The 12896-nt window shown below is 41.5% G+C and overlaps 1 protein-coding gene across 4 annotated transcripts in view; it reads left to right on the forward strand.

The window, feature by feature from the left end:
- The window catches only part of kif21b (kinesin family member 21B), a 93127-nt gene that overhangs the window by 52301 nt on the left and 27930 nt on the right, over positions 1-12896 (forward strand). For 2 of the 4 annotated variants that reach the window (XM_028446665.1, XM_028446667.1), the window contains exons 16-27: positions 567-674; positions 3133-3449; positions 3628-3811; positions 5454-5657; positions 5727-5828; positions 5920-6085; positions 6811-6862; positions 7011-7068; positions 7450-7691; positions 8005-8073; positions 8162-8272; positions 12821-12859. In XM_028446665.1, coding sequence (XP_028302466.1) covers positions 567-674; positions 3133-3449; positions 3628-3811; positions 5454-5657; positions 5727-5828; positions 5920-6085; positions 6811-6862; positions 7011-7068; positions 7450-7691; positions 8005-8073; positions 8162-8272; positions 12821-12859 — 1652 coding nt within the window. The remainder of the gene's footprint in view (positions 1-566; positions 675-3132; positions 3450-3627; positions 3812-5453; positions 5658-5726; positions 5829-5919; positions 6086-6810; positions 6863-7010; positions 7069-7449; positions 7692-8004; positions 8074-8161; positions 8273-12820; positions 12860-12896) is intronic. The other 2 variants (XM_028446666.1, XM_028446668.1) reach the window with 1 other exon arrangement.

Below are 12896 nucleotides of genomic sequence, written 5' to 3' on the forward strand. Positions count from 1 at the left end.
TTACAATTTCATTTAATGTAAACCTGGAGAACCATGTTACAGTTCTATGACTTACACATTCGTAGTTAACAATTATGGAAATATTAATTTTTCCCACTACCTGTCAGTTCCCTTGAGGATCATTTTACCATTTACGAAGGATATATGGACAGGAAAAATATTATATACACCCACACCAAAAATATTGATACTAATATTTTCATTGATAAGGACGCCTAACAAGGTAACCAAGAGATGAGGAAAAATTACAAATTTTACAACTGATTTAAGACATGAGTAAAACTGACCTGTTAACATGAGAAATGCTAACAGAAAGCCAACACAAGAGCAAGGTTTTGTTTTATGGGGTTATTTTTAGGCAGTAATTATGATTAATTATATTCAAACTTCAGTAATTGTAATAGATTTCCAGGTTAGATATAATAATTTAAAAAAAATGCCGGTCACCGTAATTAAAGATGTAATTAATTATAATTGAAAAATGTTTGTGACTCTACCCTGGAGTGGACAGTAACAGCAGAGCTTTGGGGCTTTGTTTAATGTGGAAAACCTTTCACTGCTTTCAGGTGGTGCTGATGAAGCAGATGAAGGAGGAGCAGCAGAGGAGGAGGGTGGTGGAGGCCAAAAGGAACCGAGAGATTGCTCAGCTTAAAAAGGAGCAGCGGCGGCAAGAGGTGATTCTTAATCTCTGTGTGTTTACAGAAGAACCAAGACCCTATTATTGTACTTTGTCTACTTGGCTGCTCAGGATTGTTTGTGGGGCAGGTCTGCTGGTACATTGTGGACAGGATGCCCTGTAGACACTGAGCCAACACATAGAGATGGAAAACTTCATCTGCACCTATTTCTCCTGTTCCTCTCCCATGTCCATGTTTCTCACACATGCGCCGATGAAACAGAAATGTTGGAATTCCAGTTTCAACTAAAGGTTCAAGCACGGAAAACCCACCATAAAATGCAGTACGAGGAGTTTGTTAGACTACGTGAAACAAACCCTGTTGCATTCTTCACTGGCCCATGTTGTGCCCTGTGAAAAAACGAGTGAAAGCTGTGGCTTACCATACTGCTAAAGACATGGTCCCCATAATAATAATGTCTATGACATGCATAATGCTTAGTAAAACATTGTGTGTGCACTGTATGGATCCGAAGGTCTCTGCGGGTCGATAACGTTATAAACAGGACTCAAAACAACTTGTTACCGTCACACTGCACGTTTATTTTTTTCAGGGGAAGCTGGAACACTACTTATATGTCGTTTCAGACGGGACAATAACAAAAGTAACATTAAACTTTGTCCGTGTGCTCAGTACAAATCAGGAAGAAGGCAGGTAAGTCTTAACCTGGCAAGAGTCCGATTGATGTGTAGCCCTCCCTCTAACTCGAAGTATTCATTGATCTGGAATCCTTTTGTAACCAGGGGGGGACATGAACCTGTCCACCATGACTTGTTTTAGCCAATCACATGTTAACAAATGATGATGTCGTCGCAGAGACGCTGCAACAACAAGAAGTCTCCGCTGATAGTAATGCTGCGGTTATTATGTCGTTAAGTGAGTTTTGCCATTTTTGCAACACTAGTATGTGCGTTAAGGGCACGTTAACCATGATGATCTAGCCTGCTGAAGCTGGGGGTGGCTACTCTTGGGGGCGGCGATTGCGTCCTGGGTTGTTGGGTGGCGGGGTGTTGCGGTGGGTTGCTCCGCTGGTTCCGTGGGGCGCGCCTTCGCTGAGGGTGCTGCTGGAGCGGTGGGCCGGGCCGCCCCCTCCCCCTCCCCTCCCCGGGGGCTCACTTGGGGGACCGCAGGGGCCGGCTTGTGTAGCTTCGGGGGAGGGAAGGGTGAGTTGTGCGGCCTCGCCCGCGCTGGGGCCTCCCCTGGGTCGTGCTGGGTGGGTGTGTGTGGGGGCGCGGCCGGTGGCTCCTTTCCTGGCGGATCCGCGTCGGGAGTGGTTGGTTTGCTGGCTGGGGGCGCCGGGCCCCATGGGTGCTGTGTCTGGGCAGTGGTGTCCCGGGGGTGGGTCTTTGGGTTTGGCGTCTCGGGGCGCGCCCCCCCGCCATCTGCCTGGGGACTGGCCGCGGTTCAGTGGGGTGCCGCGCTGCCTTGGGCGGGGTGGGGCTGGTGGCTGGGGCCCGCTGTCCTCTGGGCTGTGCTGGAGTCGGGGGTGTCTCATGTCGGCGCGTCGGTGATTGGGGGTGCATGGCCTCCGTGGGAGAGGGGTGCTCTGCTGGCGACGTTGATGTGGGGTTGCGGTGCCTGGCTGGGGGTGCATGGGTTCGCCTGCCTGTCGGTCCGTGGCTGGCGGGGTGGCCCTGCCTGGGTGGTTGGTGGCGTCCTCTCTCGTCGGGATGTTGTGGTGTCATGCGGGCCTGAGCTTGCCCTGGTGTGGGAGCTGGCCTCTCTCCTGCTCGGCCGCCGCCTGCTTTGGCGGGGCGGGCCACTCTGGGCCGGCTGGCGGCGGGGGTCGTCTCCTGGGCTGCTGGGGGATGTGGCTGGTGCCTGGTTCTGCCTGGGGGGGGGTCCCGCCATGCTCTGTACGGCCGGCATGGTTCGGGGGGGTGCTGCGGGAGGTCTCCGGTTGTGCTGCTCGGCGCGTCCCTGGGTGCCTGCAGTGCCACGTGCCCGTCTGCGCCATCTACCCTCTCCGGTGGCCCGCCATGCGGATGGGCCGGGCTCCTACCAGACAGGCCTCCTACATGGGCACTTCACATCACTCACTCCCAGCTGGTCTGGCTCACCCACTTGTTGCACCACACTCACATACTGGATGGGGGCTGGATTTGTGTGTGTATTTCTGTTGTTTTTTGTTCTTTTCTCACTTAGTGTATTTTTCAGTTATTTATTTGTCATCGTCTTGTGTGTTTTTGGAGTCATTTTGCTCATACTGTTTTTGTTTGTCATTTTGTACCTTTGGAACCGCACAAAATTAAACCAAGGGCAGTATGTGGTCCTCGGGCCACCAGTTGCATTGTTATGTTTTTCAGCCTCCTTTATAGTTCTGTTTTTAGGGCTTCTCAACAAAAAACAAGGAACAATTTGTTTTCCTATGTATCTTTGTTTAATGCTAGCTGAGTACCTTACTGTAGTTGCCTTCAGTGTTGCTATGCGCTGCATTAAGTCTTCTTTTCTTCAGTACCAAATTCGAGCACTGGAGTCTCAGAAGCGGCAGCAGGAGCTGGTGTTGCGTAGGAAGACTCAGGAGGTGACCGCCCTGCGGCGCCTGACCAAACCAATGTCTGATCGTGTGGCAGGACGCGTGGCTCGCTGGAACCAGTCGACCCCAGTTACAGACTCTGGAGCAGAGTTTTCAGCCAGCACAACAGCAAGCAGCTCTGAACCTGATACTGGGAGGACTGTGAGTGGGCTGGTGCGGCAGTGGAACAACAAGAACAGTTCGTACGGATACCTGGGTGAAAGTGAGGGGAGCATGGACGGAACACGGGTCATTGGGTAAGATGGGCTAATGTTGCCTCTATACCATCTGTAATCCACACAAACCCATAGAGCCAACTTCTAAACAAGTCAAGGAGAAACTGCTTGCAACATTTGATCAAAACCAATGAATTTCCCTTTTCGTTGTATTATGATGTCACTTTAAAATCTTCTATGCCTCTTTTTCTCTTCACAGCAGCAGGAAGAAGCTGCAGCGTAAACCGGCCGCTCTGGGCAGCATCGGAGCTATAGGCAAAGTGGGAAGTTTCTCCAAATCTGCACGCCAGAAGTGGCAAGCCCTGGAGCATCGCATTATTGATATCGTCATGCAGCGAATGACCATCTCTAATGTGGAAGCTGACATGGATCGCCTCATCAAGGTTTGTGTTGCTCTTCCACAAAGGCTCTGGAGTGAATGTGTTTAAGTGATTCACAACGTCTGGGCCATGCCAAGATTTGTACTCCACACAAAGCAACAATAGGGTGACCATATTTTGATTTCCAAAAAAAGACACTTACGTCGACCTCGGCATACTCAAAGTACTGGACGTTTTCTTAAAGATCCAGTATTATACTATTTTTCACCCATCTCCATTTGTTCTAGGAACCCCAACAACAGAGTATTTGAGGTTTATTTTCCCAAACTGGCCTGTTTTCTAGAGTTTTAGCCCTCTGAAAAGTTACTTTCTGAGCAATTCTAAAAACGAGCTGATTTGTGGCCTACTTATGCATATTCATGAGTAGACGCTACCCACACACTCTTATTGTTTTCAGCCAAAAAAGCTGCACATTACAGTAAAACAGATGGCTATTTAAGCAGCTATTTTGATTGTGAGTCAGAAAAACACTGTTTTATGAAGTGTATGCAATATAATGTATGTCTCTATAGCCAGAGCAGCAGAAGCAGAGGAGTTCAAACACTTCAAACGCTTACCGGAGCTGCTAAGTCATTTTCTTGTTTTCATCTCGTCTAGTGATTACAGGAATTACTCATTCAAGGTGATAGTTGTTTTGTCCAACTGCTGCATCGCATTGTGTCACAAAGATGTCAGATCTCATAGGCGAAACGAGGAAGAATTCCCAGTATGGGACATCATGGGACGAGGAAAATCCAACTCGCCCATTTGGAGCTGACTTTTTACAAAATATGGAATTACAAGGGAGGGAGGAAACATAAACTTTTCAACGTAGGCCCTCTCTATGAGGCTAAAGAAATGTATATCACTGTAAAAAAAACCATTATAGTGATTTTTTTCAAAAGACCTTGTTACGGCAAAATACAATATGATGAATAAATAAATTGATATTGTCAAGTAATTTTTGATTTCATAACAAAGACTTAAAAATCTCATGAACCTTAAAATCTCAATCATTGAAACTTTGAGAAACATTGCTTCCTAGACATTAAAACTATAACAAAAAACCAAAGGCTTTCAAAACAGTAAATAATCATTCAATATACACTTCAATAACAAACCTTTTCAATTAAATCCATTGTTATTTGGTCTCTTTTAATCTCTCTTTCACTTGGACTTTGATCCTCTTTCTTTTTGCCTCGTGTGTGACGATTTTGTCAAAACAAAGCAGCATCTTTAATGATTTCATGTGAGTATGATGTGGCTGTAAAGAGCAACTCCTTAGCTTTCAGAAACTGGTGGAATTTCTCAGATAGAGCAAGTATTAGTGGTGTTACCATCTTTTATGTTTGTTCCCAGAGATACATTCAAGGTCCCTGGGAAACCCAGACAATTTAATGAATTTGTAAAATATCCTTGAACAAGATTGGAAAAGAGGACATGTCCGGCTAAAACCGGACATATGGTCACCCTAAACCACAAATGAAACTAATATTCAGCTTTTGTTTTTATGTATTGCACAGGTGAGCGCAGCAGACGATATGCAGAAAGAACAAGTACAATGAAGGGCCAGGAAAAAAACTGAGTTTTAACTAAACTGTAGCAGAGCTCTAGATTAAAAAGGTGCCATTTGCCATTTGTGTGTTTTTGTCCCCTGATGAGGCAGAAGCGGGAAGAGTTGACGGCTCAGCAGGAAGCGCTCTCACACAAGAGAGAGGTACTGATGGCGGAGGGGGAGGGGCCAGAGGCAGAGGATCGCCTTCTTCTTGAAATCAATGAGGACATCGAGGTGCTGAATGCTAACATAGACTACATTAATGACAGTCTGTCTGACTGTCAGGCCACCATTGTACAGATAGAAGAGACCAAGGTATGAAAACATAGTCGGCGTCCCCTCCCTCCCTGACCCCTCTGCTGATTCATAGTTCTGTGCCTACAGGATGAGCTGGACTCAGTGGACACTTCAGTGGTCATCAGCTCCTGCTCGCTGGCTGAAGCGCGCCACTTGCTGGACAATTTTCTGAAGGCTTCAATTGACAAAGTGAGTCAAGTTTCTGCTAATCCGCAATAAACCCATAAAGCAAGATGAGACATAGATAAGGTAATACTCTTTTCCATGTCCTTGTGTGCAGAGTTTACAGGTTGCTCAAAAGGAGGCTCAGATCAGACTCCTGGAGGGCCAGCTGAGACAGACGGACGTGATTGGTTCATCCCACAATCACATGATTCTGGATGCACTGCGGGAAAAGGCAGAATGCATTCCTGAACTTCAGGCTCTTATTCACAATGTGCAACAAGGTGAAACAGGGATTTCCTATCTCTGAATAAGAGGCTGCAAACTAGAAATATCACCTTATCTATAGATTACTGAATATTTTGTGCTCTTACTTTGAGATATTATGGTGTTTGTATTATTTTATCCTTACCTGAATTCCCTTATTTTAAATGAAGACATGTATTTTGTGTACCACCCCGTTTGGTGGGGTATTGTAACCACCATTTGAACATGCTTCTAGTGATGTAAATAACTTGACTAACTTAACCAACAATAGGGAGAGGGAGCCCATCCAGAAAATTCATATGCAACAAAACTTCCGAAAGTCAAGGGAGGCTTAACATTAAAAAATGATCCTGATCAGAACCTGACATCACAGTGCAGGTGCACAGTCAATGTGTATCATTTTTGTGAAAACAGGAAGTTGAGGGTTCCCAAACATAAAACATAGATGTCAGTTTCCTCATATTCATCCTGCTGTAAGATTTTTTTATTCATTGTCCCAGGACTTAAGTTGAAGCAACATCTGTGCTCACCAGTACATGATTGCAGTAATTCTTATTACAATTTTTTTGCCATTACTCATAATTAAATGAGTTGCAAAGACTTAAGCTATAAAATCCTGAAAAAACAAAACCACAAGTACCTGGAGGGACTGAAAAGGGCTATAATATAGTATGGTATATAATAAGTGAATTGAGTTATGCTAATGAGGATGTTCTGAAAAACGTTTCCTCATGTGTTTCAGAGAATGGTTATGCCAGCACTGATGAAGAGTTCAGCCAAGCTTCAGACAGTGGGTAGGCCTACAGCCACAATAATGCAATGTTTTATACTGGCTCTGTTTTTAAAGCTTCTATGAGGTCTGTTGAACCTTTTTAGGATGATCATCTAGTAAAAGCCATGATTTTTAGCTGTTTATGTATTTATCTTGTCTTCTGTCTTCAGTGTTTGTCAGTTGAAGGAATCCAACAGCCAGGAGGATTTTAAGATGAAGATACAGCAGGTATGTGTTTCACTATGTTCATAAATTTTTTTTGTTTTTGGTGTGAAAAGTTAAGAATTCTGAGCCCAGTTTCTTCTGTCAATACACATGCAGTGTTCGCTACAGTGCCTGTAATTTTTACATGCATCCACACGGTGGCGGCAAAACCAAACACAAAAAATTAGCGCTTTGTAGTGTTGAACCTCAGACTAGACATCAGTATCCCTGATGTCATTAATGTTTAGGTGTGTTTGATCCCTGAATGGCTGATCTAGAAAAAATATCACTTTTCTCTAATCTCATTGTACTTGCAAACTACCCTATGTTATAATCAATTCAGTTTTTTTTTTTTTTAAATCTTTATTTATGTATCCCTTTTCCCTTTCTTTCCTTTCCACTCAGATGGAGCCACGCCTGTCAGCCCAGATGAAGGCAGTATCAGCCGAGTGCCTCGGCCCCACCATGGACCCCTCATCAAGTAGCAAACAGCTCATCACCAAGTCTCTGGCGTCACTGACTGACATCAAGGAAGATGGTCTGAGTCTGGTTCCAGGGAGCCTTGGGCTCAACCTGGGGATCCGAGACCCCTACCACAGAGATCGCGTGTCCCGCACCATTAGCCTGCCTGTCAGGGGACACACATTGTGAGTCAGAAGTGTGTTAGCAACTGTGACATGATCATAAACATGATTTCAGTTTACAGTGGAGGTATGGCTGCTGCATTTCAGTCATGCATCAGTGGAGCTTTACCACAAATGTTCTGTTGTTTTGGAAGTAAAAAGGGAAAAAGGGATTAAAGATTTAGTGTTCACCGAGAGGGCAGACTCACTGATGTGTTGTAAGATATTTGATGTCTAATGTTCTTTTCTGTTTGTTTAATTAATGTGCACTCTCTCAGATGTATGGTTTGTGTGCTTACACATGTTTTGTGTGTTGATGTGTGTCCGTGTGTCTCAGTCCCAGGCAGTCTCGAGGTTATGACACTTCCCCAATAACAAGAAGAAAGTCTTACGATCGTGCTTACAGGTACTCATCCTCCTCACTCAGGTGTTCCATTTTTGTGTTATAATAATATTGCTGTCGATTCATGGTGATCCCTGCTTTCTCTTGTCAGGCCCACTGATGGCTACACTCCTCCCTCTTCTCCTCCTCTGAGGACCAGGAATGATCGCAATGTCTTCTCCAGGCTCACCAGCAACCAAACTCAAGGCTCTGCCCTGGATAAGTAAGAACATAAAATGCATGCACACGCACACTCAAACACACAAATTTATACAAAATCTTTTGCTGTTTTTACATAGTTACATTGCCGGTGTCTGCATCAGTCTGAGATAAAGGTTTTTTTTAAATCCTGTGTGTCTGCTACAGTCTCCAAGTAGGTGATCCAGTCCTAATAACTACATTCACATGCATCGATACTGAGGTCTATTTTTATGAGTGAGTCTGTGAATATTAATACAACAGATGCAAACTGGTTATTAATAATTTACGGTGAAGCTTTAGAAAATTCCAAGTGTTCACTCAATGGAAAACCAGCCATTATTTCATTACTAGTTTTTCAGGTGAATTTAAGAATAAGGAACCAGCTCTCCTTTGAATTACCATTAGGATTGGGTAACATGATTTTTAAAACTCAAAACCTGGACGGTATTTCTAAGAAGACTACAGATTTTTAAAAGAAACTATTTGCATATGCTTTTATTTGTAATGAAAAAATGTCAGATAAATTACATTTATTTTTTTTTTTCTTTTTGGATATAATGCATTGCAACGCCTGTACCAAAGAAAAGCAACATTTTAAATTAACATAAAATAGTTTTGAGTAATCAAAAAACTTGTTTTTCTTTTTTGGTATGTTTAAGAAGAAAGCATGAGAGGAAACGAACGAGAAATATTGTCAATGCCATCGACCAATCAGCATTGAGGTGCAAACGCGTGGAAGACATTTAAGCTTTTTAATTGGTTTAATTGCAGTGCTACTATGGCAACTGTTGTGATTGACAGCTCACAGTCCACAGAGACCACATTTTTAAGCAAAATGCGCTGCTGCTTTCACGGTCTTTTTTGTCAATGGCTACAGTTTCTTAAAAAAACGGGACTGCACTTGTGAAAAACCGGGACAAATCAATGGTTTGGGGAAAATCGTAACTCTGAAAACCAGTACTGTCCCGGGTAACTTGGGACGTCTGGTCACCCTACTTTAGGAGCAGAATTGTTGTTACATTATACACATGCAGCCAGCTGATCTGTGAGCCTCACCTTTCAGCAGGTGGAAAGCCTATTGAGCCTAATCCTTAAAAAAAAATAATGATAAAAAAAATCTTATTCCTTTCACCAAATAGGAATGTGCCAAGAAATGTACCTGCATTTTACTTTTTTTTTTTTTTTCAGGTGTCAAGGGTGCGTTTGTTATGTTTCGGTTCGTCTGTGAACAAAGTCTGACGCATTTCTTGAGTTGTGATATTATTGACCCACAAAATGACTTCACATACACAGCCTTATAAAATAAGCTCACATAAAACTGGCTCTTCATGATGCAACTTAAGCGTTTATTTGTTTTTAATGATAATTTGTGAGAATCTGAGGTCATTAATTCTTCTTTGCTACTTTTAGTGTGCGCTAAAACCCATTCCTTTGTGTATTTGTGTAATCCTAATAAAACAGACTCAGCGCTAATGCAAATACTTATGCTAATGTCAGAGTCTGAAATGTGATGGCTATTTTGTCTCGTCTTTCGCAGTCATTGCCATATTAGTGTTGAGATTAGACAGCTTCACGCTCTACTTAAAAGTAGTTTTTTTAGTGATATTTTTGTATTTTTCTGACATATCTTTTCTAAAGGGAAGCCATTGTGCTTTGTGATTTAGATATCTGCATTTCTTCTTGTTGGAGTCGCTGGGTCTTCGTTATTTGGAGTTTCAGTGGGTCACATCATATATTTGATGACGTGCTGGGCCTTCCTGTTGAGCAAGATGCTGGAGGATAAAATGTTTGGAGGTTTTCTGTTTGAGTAGTTTCAGCGAGTAGGAGAAGTCAAAACATGAAAATGTAGTTGCGATCTCATTTTGGTACCGTGGTTTTTGGAAAGTGATGAAATTATTCTTTGACAAAAGATGATTCGCTGTGTGCGCTTACACAAATCAAAGTGTTTTATATATTTTCTGCACTCAGTGATAAGGCAGATTTTGAATAAATTGTACCAGAATTTTAATGTGCCCCGCTTCCTTCTTGCTACTTGTCAGCAGACCTGAATAATTGAATAACCCTATGGATCATTGGGCTGCAGATCAGCTAAGTAGGTTTAAGTGATGCTCCACATACAGAGGGTCAATGAAGGAGAACAAGTATTGACATGATATACTCTTGATTAAGGCTTGAAGTTAAAAAGCCACTGCATTCTGAGCAAGGAGACCTGGGTGATAGCAGTGGATGTCAAGCTTGACTAGTCCCTCTGCAAATCACTAAAAGATAACATTGACTTTTCATAAGAGATTTGAAGAGAATTGAATAGATTAAAAAAAAATCTAAAGAATGATGAGAACAAAATACTGTTTTGAGGTCAAGGATAGAAAAATGGAGGAATTTAAATGGACAACTTTGAGATGTTTGTCTTATTTACAAAGGTGACTCAGCACAAACCTATAAATACACCTGCAGAAGATTACAAAGAATACATTTAAAGCATCACTTTTATGAGCAGTGCAAGTGCATTCACATTTAAGACGTTGACTATCAATCATGTATAAAAGACAGATTATAAACAAATTAAAATGATTAAAATGCAAATGCTCAAGAGTTCCTTTTCCTTTCTGTTCTGTTCAAACAAATTGTTTGAATTGATACATGCTTTAGGCTCCCATGCAGAAAGTTCTCTAAGAATATTCTCTAAGTTTAGCCGGTTGCTGTAGGTTGAATTTAGCATAATGACGAGTGACCAGGGGAAACTGCTGGCCTCGTGTTGAAATTGGAAATCTATACTGCAGCACCTCTGAGGCTCAGACATTTCTTTATTATGTGCATAAACATCACTTGGCAAGTAGAGAGCCTTGTACATTTGTGATATATTGGTTAATTAAAAGTGATTTAGAGCTGCTTTAAATGTGCTGGCTGACCTCTTTGTGTTACCTGTGGTCTAACTCTGGCCAACTATTTCCCCTTGATTCCACTCCTAACACGGCTAACTTTAAGTTATTTGGCAGCTTGTTATTTATCACCTGAGAGATGCAAACAAACTGTGCTATGTGCCATTTACAGGGTTTTTTTTTTAAAGTTGACGCTAGAGGGCTGCAGTCCTGTATGTTTTAGATTTAAAAATAAAGGAAGGGGGATTTGTATGACGCACCTTCAAATTAAATTTTGTTGTAGTAGAGAAACATCTAAAACTTGAAGTATTGCGTCCCTCTAGAACCAAACTTTGGCAGCTCTACTTAATAAAAGTGTAAAATTGTAGGCAGAGCTTGAGATTCTTTCCAGGGGGGGGCAAAAGAAAAAGATAAAATTAAATGTATAGGCCATCTTGAGATTTGCGCCAACCACAAAGTGTGTAACATATACAGTATTGCAAAAATGATTAGTAACATAATTGGTAATGTTGACTATGAAAATTTGCATCGACACATCATTTAATGTTGTAAATTAATGATAAAATGTCATTTTTGCTGCAGTACCATACATGAAGTGTTGTGCAACAGTAGAAGAACCAACCTAAAGTCTCAAATGTCTGACCATTTAACTGAAAACTTATACGAGTATTTTTAAAATAACATCAAATGAATTAATATTAATATAGTTTGTACAGTCGCTGTGTTTTATGGCACTTAAAATATGTGTATATTTGCACATTATATTAAGAATTTTATTTTTTCGAATTAAGTTGGGAAAAATGTAATGAGAAAACTTGTATGTGTAAAAGTTGTAGTCGTCATCTTTGGTCACAGTCGTATAAGACAGTGGTTTCCAAAATTTCTTGTCTTGTGTACCCTTTGAGCCTTTTTGTCATACCATGAGTACCCCCTCACTCATACATGTTCATCTCCAAAAGTAGAACATAACACAACTGAATATTCAACGCGTCATTTTATTTCATCTTCTTAAATTGAACAGTTAATATTCAGGCATTAACTTCTTATTTAACTCAAATTGAACATAATTAATAAATTATATTGCTTTCAAGGCAATAAAAATGATAAACATAAAAAATAATATTTTCGTAAAAGTTTGTATTAATACCGTATTATTAATACTAATATATTATGATTACATTGTTATTAAAGAAAAATAATTATGTTGACATTAGAAAAATTAAGAATAAATAAAAATAAGTAATATAAATAAATACTAAACAAATAATTAACCTGCCTGTGTTATATATAACTTTTATGACATTTACCACAAAAGGAGCTTCTTTGAATTTGTCTCCTTTAAACAGGCATTTAAACTTTAAAAACAAGTTCGTTGTATTGACTGAGAATAATTTTTATTATCTTGGAAATAAATTCTTAATTTTTCCACGTACCTCCTGCAATGTGCTCACGTACCCCCCTGGTTGGGAAACACTGGTATATGAAACACTTTTTTTTGTTATTACTGGAGAAGCTTCATCGTTGACTGAGCTTCAATTCCAGTTTGATCATTGCTCAGCAGTACGACCCTACCACTGTTCATTCCTTCCTTTTAACCCTATGCCAGTAACCCTCCTGTCGTTTCTTCTTGTGGTTAACCCTTTCCTCTTTCACCCTGCCCCTTCCTGTCCTTACTCTTCTTCTGCCTCCAGGTCAGATGACAGCGACTCCTCGCTCTCCGAGGTGCTCAGGTAGTGGAACCGTGTCTGTCCCTCTCTGTGTTTCCAT

This window comes from Gouania willdenowi, chromosome 5 (genome assembly GCF_900634775.1).
Source record: "Gouania willdenowi chromosome 5, fGouWil2.1, whole genome shotgun sequence".
Classification (NCBI taxonomy): domain Eukaryota; kingdom Metazoa; phylum Chordata; class Actinopteri; order Blenniiformes; family Gobiesocidae; genus Gouania; species Gouania willdenowi.